Source organism: Oryza sativa, chromosome 4, assembly GCF_034140825.1.
Source record: "Oryza sativa Japonica Group chromosome 4, ASM3414082v1".
NCBI lineage: Eukaryota > Viridiplantae > Streptophyta > Magnoliopsida > Poales > Poaceae > Oryza > Oryza sativa.
The window spans coordinates 9,893,866-9,903,159 of record NC_089038.1 but is presented as its reverse complement, the minus strand read 5'-3'; the positions used below and the strand labels follow the sequence as shown (position 1 = coordinate 9,903,159).

At 43.0% G+C, this 9,294-nt stretch overlaps 1 protein-coding gene across 1 annotated transcript; it reads right to left on the bottom strand.

Moving 5' to 3' along the window:
- Positions 1-347: 347 nt before the first annotated feature.
- Positions 348-8,815, bottom strand: LOC4335309 (uncharacterized). Its single transcript, XM_015781163.3, has 6 exons — positions 8,475-8,815; positions 8,341-8,389; positions 8,187-8,238; positions 2,908-3,062; positions 1,474-1,587; positions 348-700 (listed from the first exon to the last, which is right to left on the bottom strand). The coding sequence occupies exons 1-6, from the start codon at positions 8,780-8,782 to the stop codon at positions 548-550; spliced, it is 831 nt and encodes a 276-aa protein (XP_015636649.1). The 5' UTR covers positions 8,783-8,815; the 3' UTR covers positions 348-547.
- Positions 8,816-9,294: the final 479 nt, after the last annotated feature.

Here is a 9,294-nt window from a genome sequence, read left to right as displayed (position 1 = left end):
TATTCTATCCATATATGGAACCCTAGGGATGAAAACGGTCGGAAATGGTCGGAAACGGTACAGTATTTTATTTTTTTTTTGAAAACGAACGGAAACGGTAAGGAAATTTCCATATTTAGGAATTTATCTATTTAGTGCCAACTTCAATGCAACGCTAACAGAAATTAAAAAAAAAACTACATTTTGAAAACGGTAACATCGGTAAAAAAATATTATTATTATATTAGTTTTGCGGAAACGGTATCGGTACAGTCGGGAACTTTCCATACCATTTTCACCCCAACCCCATACCCAGTCGGATATACATGCCGTGTGGGTATGGGATATCAATAATCTCTACAGCGTTGTAAGGTTAATTTGCCCATTTCTTAGGTGCTTTTCTGCAATATGGTAATTCTTCATGTTAACTTCCCCTCTGACATACACAGTGCGCCCTTACTTTAAATAAAGTACATGAGTCTAAAAAAAAGCAGGGCCATTTGGGCCAATATTTCTACAACTGAATAACAAAGCATTTTAGAACCATCTAGAAGAGAAGTGAGTAAATCTATGATTTGACGTATGCCTCCTTAGCAATGGAGCGAAGGAAGCACAAAAGTTGTTTCTTTGCTCCCAAAAGCTTCATGGTAGATTCCTCTTCATGTTCATTTTCTATATTATCTTGGACCATGTGGACTGTCCTCACGAGCTTCCGCAGTTCCTGTTAACATAACATCAGTTAATTTCTTCAACTAATATATACTCCCTCCATTCTCCAAAATATAAGAGATTTTGGGTTGATGTGACATATCCTAGTACTATGAATCTGGACAGGTTCGCTGTACAGATTTGTAGTGTTAGAATGTGTCACATCCATCTAGAATCCCTTATATTTTGGGACAGATAGAGTATATAGTGTGGATGGTACATATATAAGGTTGAGCATTCAATGTTTAACATGAATGCAATAGGGCTTATTAACACAGCCGTGAAACATTACATATATAACCACCTGCTCCTTGATTGCTCTTAAGGTTTAATATGTACTGAAGAGAAATCTAAGATGCAGTGGCTTATTATTAGCAGGCACTGAAAAATTATCAATTAGGCAATTCAGAAAAAGAAAACAAAAAGGATGGCCTGATCTCTTTTATTTTAGTCAGTTTGTGTTGGTACTAATTCAGTTTACTGATCTCCTTTACAACTATGCAATTGCCTTCCACTAACTAGCAGACCTATGGCTGCCCTACAATGGGGTTCCAACTTGCTACATTCCAGTGAAGCTTTTCTAGATATTACAGGCAAAATTTTAGTTTATTTAGAAAACACCAATTATGCATGTATTCTAAAAAAAACACTATTAAGGTGATTATACAAGAGTATTATGTGATGCCAAACGGATCATCACCATCTTATCTAACTGTTGACTAAGCAAATATCTTATATGTCGAGTAAAATAGTACAATGAAAAGTTTAAACAAGTGTAGAGAATACCTGACGATCAAACTCAACATTATGTATCGCATAAATTTCATTAGTAACTGAAATGTCTTTGGAAAGGAGGCCCTCAAACCATCTATCTGCAATTTCAATATGCTCTTTGTCACCCTGTTCAAAATTTCAAATCGTTAGCATGTAATATTAAACTATAGCAAAGAAGTCTATTTCTAGTCGCTCCACTTTCGAAGTGGTCTTGTTTTTTGACCAGAACTATAAAAAAGGATAAAACTCATCCCAATACCAAAACCAAAGAGAATGTCCCTGCTTCCTCAAAAAAACTCACTTGGTTTTAACCAATTAGGCATCTACTAGTACTCCCTCTGTCCCATTTTTGTCCCATTTTAAGTGCAGTCATGAGTTTATGTATCCAAGTGTCCAACGTTTGATCATCTATTTTATTTGAAAATTTTATGAACTTTTTTTTAAAAAAAAGTCCTACATAAAGTACTATTCATGCTTTATCATCTAATAACAATAAAATTACTAATCATAAAATAATTTCAAATAAAACGGACGGTCAAATGTTGAATACAAAAACCCACAGCTGCGCTTAAAATGGGACTGAGGGAGTATCTAACTATGCTCTTGTGTTTCCAGGACAGCAATGGAATCCTATCAGTCAGCCTCCTTTTCCTTCTCAGTGTTCTTTCTGCTGTTCTTAATCTAGTTGGCCAATACGCCACTAAAAGGGACATCATCCATACCAAGGAGATGTGCCCTGCTACTCAATTCATACAGCTGATAGAAGCAAGACCTGTGACACTTGTCACATGCCTTAACCACAATAGGACGCGATGCTGCTCTAAAGTGACGATCACTTCCCTGCAATTGGAGAACCTACAAGATCAGGTGGCACAGATAGAGCAGAACTGCTGTGCAATGCTGCATACAAGGCAAACCAAAACCGCTTGGAGATCCTCCTACTGCACAGTGCCATCAAATTATCAGGTTTCCTATGGAATCCATCCTATCGGTGTCAGGGTGGCATGGTCGCATCAGTATTGTATGGATTTTATTTTGGGTCCGGTTCAGCTGAAACGATGTGAAATGCGCATCACAAAGAATGAGGAGATTGTTGAAGTCCTGTCCAACTTCCTAGAGTGAGCTTGCCTGGACATAGTGGGACCACACAATCTGGGCCTGCCATGGCTAGATCTGGGCGTCCTAACTGGTCACTTGGGCAAGGAAGAACAGGATGCTTGCTGAAGATAGCAAGAGCAAGAAAGAGGAACGAGCAAGAAACAGTGAGTTAGGTTAACCATATAAGTAGGATCCAAGGTGGACTCATGTGATACAAAACAAGGTTTATTGGTTAGACGGACATGTTTTTCTTGGTTTTCAGATTTGAGGGACGAAATTTAGCTGGTTTTGGAACTGAGGCACAAAAATAAACAGGTCTAAAGTTGAGGGACAAGAAATAAGATGCACCTCTTCTTCATTGCAAGGCAAGTCCTCTATTTCCTCATCTTCCATCAAGAATGTATTTTCACTCATTAATGCAAGTAACCTGTTATCATCGCCATCCTTCGAATACTGGATTAGAGTGTCCATCAATTCGGGTTGTGCACCACGCAGAAGTCTTCCTGAAAGAAATAATAACATAAAATAAATATCAAATATATGAATCCAAGGGTTACTTGATCTAGGTGAATACATGAATGCAAAAACATAACATTCAGAAAAGGTTGGTTCTTTACAGAGTTTCCCTTTTTGAAGAAGTCTGGAGCTTATTACTATGGGCCTACATGCATGTGAGTTTGGAGATAGGAAGACCTAAGGCATTGAGTTAGAGTAATTGAAGAGATGTTCTCAAGCCCAAGCTTTGGTGATGAAATCTGCAACATCAAGCTTGGATGGCACATATTGAGATCAATAGTAAACTCTTGACTTAGACATTACAAACAATGCACCAACAGCAATTTCCTTCAATTGCTCAAGCTTAGATGGATCGCTAGTAGTCCAAATGACACAAGTGCTGCCATAGAATAAAGGTTTCAGCCTAAGCACTAGAGCAGGGAAGACGTGGCCTTCTAGGCAATCAGTGACGCTAGAAAAATGCAAAAGCCGATCAATAGGATATTATATCATCACTAACCCAAATATAGTGTGGCAGTCTGAATGATATGATGATGCTAGAACCTATCCCGTTGTTTCTTTTCGACGACAACCTTATATCGTAAAAATCATATTATTTGTAGGCAAATCAATATCAAGTTCAATGAAATCCCTTTGCTTAGGTACAATTTGACATGTTGAAATTTCAGAAAGCAGAAGCACCATTTTTAGGGGCTAATGCAATAACAAGAACCAGGTTTAGTGGACTTTTAATTTAAACACCATGGTTTGGAACTAACATAACACAGAACACCTTTTAGCAGCTGCCAAAAAGACCATGCAGACTACGGGCCTGTTTGGCACAACTCCAGCTCCAGCTCCACCCCTCCTAGAGCTGGAGCTCAGCCAAATAGTTTCAACTCCACTAAAAATGGGAGTGGAGCTGGGTGGGGCTCTCTCACAAAATAAACTACAGTTGTGGAGCTGGGTTTAGGTAGCTCCACAACTCCACTCCAGACCCAACTCATGGAGCTAAATGTAGGAGTTGGACTGTACCAAACAAGCCCTATAAAAGACTAGCTTGGTTGTTTTGGAGGACATCGGCAAGTCACCTTCCTGGAATCAAGAGTGGTGCTTATTCTTGAGGAAATTTCTGGTTTTTGGCTTCCTGGAATCAAGAGTGGTGCTTATTTTCTTGATTTTCCTTCAGTTTATAAGAGACCAGCTTGGTTGTTTTGGTGGGAGTTTTTTGTAAGACTTGCTATTTAATTTGTTGGTTGATTGCTGTGAATAGCAGGAGCTGAACTTGAGAGCAGTCAGAGAAAAAGCTCATATGTGCAGCCTGGTCATGACAACTTCCAATGCTAGGATGATAATATCAGCAAGGATATTTAAAAAAAAAAGGAAGTCCTATTCAAGAATAAGTTCTTGTGTATTCAGAAACTCAGGATAAGTATAATTTGACCAAAGAATGTGTGCATGTCCTTATGCCAAAACCTGAGCATGTGTAAAAGGCTGGTTATTTGGCAACAGTCTGAGCACATATATTTTTAGTTATATTTTTAACAATCTTTCTAAAATAATGATGTTAGTAGTCGCAGTGTCCATCCCCACACCACCCCTACTACTGACATCTGGGGGCCCACAATTTATACTATTTACACCACTTTTCAACATGTCCTCCATTTCACTATTGGCTCCCCCAAATTTTAAAAATCACCTACTCGTTCAATAAGAAAAATTACTAGAACTAAATAAATGCTTATTAATTGATTAAATAAGCTATAAATTCAATTTGTTTTCTGTTGCAACACCCGGTGTCCAAGTCAGTACTGTTGCAAAAGCACTAAAGAAATCACTCCCTAATATCATAGGACATTAATGCAGTACACAGCAAATATAGATCAAGCAGTGTACAAAAGCACTTGAGATCTGAAACAAACCATCAAATAAATTTGATCCCTTTTAGACTTCGGACATATTAGGGGAAAGTTTGGTTTTGCCACTAACGAATGTCCATTCTCATATATGCCACTAATTTTTCCAACTTACACTACCAGAAGACATTACATATGTATTACAAGATGACAAAATCTCATAAATAATTCATTTAAAAAAGATAACAATGTCTAGTTGGCAACTAAAAGAATGGATGGGAATAACTGTAGCATCAACGAAAGAAGTAAGGGTTAATTGGATCTATGCCACTGCAAATATGACAATTAGAAAAAATACCACTACTATTCAGCATATCGGCTACCCTGAGTTATTGTTCACTGACTATATCTTAGACCATTGCGATCTCTTTCTTTCACTTGGTAGGCATTTCTTCCCGTTATCGGGACTTGCACTTGCCCGGCCTTAGTGGTTTTTTAATGATTTTCTTCCCCAGCAAATCAAGTAAATAGAAGTAATAATTCAAGTCCCTCCACAAAGGTAGAAGATCTTGATTCTCTGCAATTCGGCTTCAACCCGATGGAGCTCTCTTCAAAACATATCTTTCGGCGTTAGTCTTTCTGTTTGTTTGGAGGTTGTAAAGAAGATAAGTTGACTCAGGCTATTTCTTCAGCTTAGAACTATAAACTTGAGGTACCCAGTTTTGAACTACCGCAGACTTGTTTCATAGCTTTCAACTGAGCGGCAGACCCGACGCGACTGACGGATAAGCCAACGTTAATAGCAGGTCTAATTCCGCGATAAAAGAGCTCTGTTTCCAAACAGATTTGTCCATCTGTAATGGAGATCACATTGGTGGGGATATAGGTCGCCTCGGGGAATACCACCAGTAGAGTCTGCAGAAGGTGTCGTTCAGGCCATCGGCTGTGGTTCAGAAGTGGGCTCGACCTGCTTTGGGATGGATGAAACTGAACACTGATGGAGCACTGAACTTGCAGGATGGAGTTGCGGGTGCAGGAATTGTTGCACGTTCGTTTGTCGTTGGGGATTCATTGCTCGTTCTGCGGTTATAAGTAACGTAGCCAGCCAAATTTCTAGGACCTATATCATTACCAACTCCAGACATCACAGTTTTTCCAAAAATATGGACCTGAAGACTGGCTTCTCCGACCTTCCACCCGATCCTGGGCGATCCCTTATCGCCACTAGAAATTTGAAAATTTTGAACCGTGCCACTCCATCACGTTTTCCGTCACCCTCCTGGACGTGGGACCCACATGTCAGTTCTATCTTCCTCCATTATTCCTCTTCTTTCTTCCCCATCTCTTCCTTCATCCCCGAGATGGGAGCACCGGTGGTGGTGAATGCAGAGGAGCTCGCGGGGGCGCCGGTGGGAGCGCCGGTCGGTGCAGACTGCAGAGGCGGTGGGGGTGACCGCAGACGAGGCAAGGGCGGAGGGAGCATTGGTGTCTGGGGCATCAGTGGGCGGAGTCGGAGGAGACTGCTGCCATTTCTGTACATTCAATGTACTCTACTGATAGAGGAATACATAAAGTTGAACATAATAAAATAAGAAATTGAAAGATTTCGTTGAAATTGTTCGTTTGGAAATTTCCCGAAAAGCTAATTATAGGTTCTTCTCTCCATTGGAACAATAGGGCCGTTATGCTTATTACTAAACTTGTTGAAGAGATGAAATAGAACCAAGGTCTATCTTTTTGATCAGAGGTTAAATCGATCATCAGAATTAGGCCAAAAATTAGGATACATTCTGGGAAAATGAAACTTCCCTGGAAGAGAAGCAATCCTTTTTTTTTTTTGTCTGAATATTCAGTTAAGACCATTCCAAGGCTCCTTTTCGCCATGCATAAACTAAACCAACAACTAGGATAAGCACGAAAATGAAAGCTTCGATAAAAACGGATATACCCAATACGTCGAAACTCATTGCCCAAGGGTAGAGAAAGACCGTTTCCACATCAAAAACAACAAAAACTAGCGCAAACATGTAATAGCGTATTCGGAATTGTAACCAAGCCCCCCCCCCCCATGGGTTCTATACCCGATTCATAACTAGAAAGCTTCTCTGGTCCTTCACAAACCGGAGCTTAAAAGTGCTGAAATCCAAAATGCTAAAATAGGAATAAGGCTTGCTATTATTAGAAATGCCCAAAAAATATCATATTCGTGAAGCAGAAACATAAATGTACTCCCATTAATGTGGAATAGTTGGAACTGAATTAGTCAATTCAAGTCAGCATTGTCAATTTATACAGAATTTCTCTCTTTTCCTCGGTGAAACAAGGATCGGTTTTTCTCAAACCAAAGGGCTTAGTTTAGCCCACCATGCCGACGAGGTCCCCGATCGTTATTGTGACGGCTGCTTGTCCACCATGCCGACTGATGCAGTGTTGCTTGTCCCATCAAGCCAAAAATGACGATGGACTGAGACCTCGCCACTATCACGATGAGCTTTTGCCACCGCCACCGAAATTGCTCGTGCCGCGACTACTGTTGCTTGCTCTGCCATTGTTGTGACTGTTGCACCATGGACTCTTGTCCTTTGCCGGGATGGAGGAAGCGGTGGCCGGGGACCTCGTCGGGGGAGCAGGCAGCGGGGCCATCTTGGGTGCCGGGATGGGGGCCGCTCCCGGGGCCTGCACAGCGGCCGTGACGGCGAGGAGGGTGACGATGATGGCGACGACGGCGAAGCGAGCCATCAGAGCAGCGTACTAGCGATGGATTAATTGAGGAGAGGGTCCTTGCTGATAGCGCACCCCTCTAGCTGCCGCTGCCTTAGCCGCGCATCATGGAGGTCCTCGGCAACGGTGGCGAGGATGGGTACTCAGTCGTCGGTGATGCCTCCTCCACCACCACCTCCTCCTCCCTTGAACGGTGACAGAGACCGCGTGGCTCACCAGCTCCGAGACGAGGTGCTCGACAACAACGACAACGCAGGCGCAGCCTGGCCCGACCTCTCTGAGACAACGATGGAGACGACGGAGACGACACCTCCTGCCGCATCTACGGTGGTGGAGAGAGAGGAAGAGGAAAGAGAAGAGAGGGAAGGGAGGTGGGGGCCCACGTGCAGCTGGGGGCTAATAAAGATTTTTGACGGAAAACGTGATGGAGTGGCATGGATCCAATTTCCACAATTTTCAGTGCCACGTAGCCGATATACTGAATAGTAGTGACATTTTTTTGAATTGACATATTTGCAGTGGCATGGATCCAATTAACCCAGTAAGTAAAGATACCGATATAGTTGAACTGCCTCCTTTTTCCTTCCCGCACATCTGATCCAAATCTCTACAAAACAAGAAAACAGACAAAAACGTGATTTGCAATCAAATATACAAGCTATTACAAGAACAACGGATATACAAGCTATTACCAGAACAAAGGATGTACCTTCACGAGCATGAGAGCGTCGAACACCTCGCGATCTAGCGACGCAGCCCTGAGAAACAAGAATCACATACTAGGTGCCCTCCAACGAAGAAGTACTACCAAGAATCGGATGTGAAGGTAGGCTGGATAGGCACCTGAGGATGCGCTTGATCTGGAGAGGGGAGAACTTAGCGAGGTCCATACCCCACTGCACGGCGCGACGAGCCTCCCGCTTCAGGTCGTTGCGGCTCTTCCTGAGGGCCTCGCCGGCGCCGTCTCCGGCATTCGAATCGTCCGAGTCTTCGACATCGGAGGGCAAAGGGCCCGCGGGGCGGAGGGCGCGCGGTAGAGATAGGCGGTGCGAGGAGGACGCGAGGGAGGAGAAGAGACAGCTCGGGTTGAGGGAGGGAAGGAGCGAACGCCGCAGCGGCGCGGCCGCGGCGGCAACGGCGGCGGACGCCATAGGGTAGGGTGGTGAGGACTGCTGATTTTCTGCGGTTTTGGACGGGTTGGTAGTGGGCTTATCTACTTGGTAGAAGGCCTACGACGGGGGAAATAAGTTCATCCGAGGTCCCTCAACTTGTCAACAAATCCGACTTTCGTCCTTCTACCGAAAAACCAGATACAACAGGTCCCTCAACTATCAAAACCAGTGCAAACCAGGTCCATTGGCGGTTTGGAAGGCGGTTTTGGCTGACGTGGCGCCAACGTGGCTAGTTTAACTTAGTCTTTGTCCCACGTGGCATTTGACGTGGAGCTTATGTGGCAATTTGAATCCAAAAATAATAAACCCGTGGCCCCACATATCAGCAACAAACACAAAATAATTAAAAATGGTGGGGCTCACGTGGGCCCCATATGTCAGCCTCACCTCCCTTCTTCCCTATCCCCTCTCTCTTTCCTCTCTCTTCTTCCCTCTCCCTTTTCTTCAACTTCCCTTCCCGGCTTCCCGCAGGCGAGCGAGGAGGCGCCCTC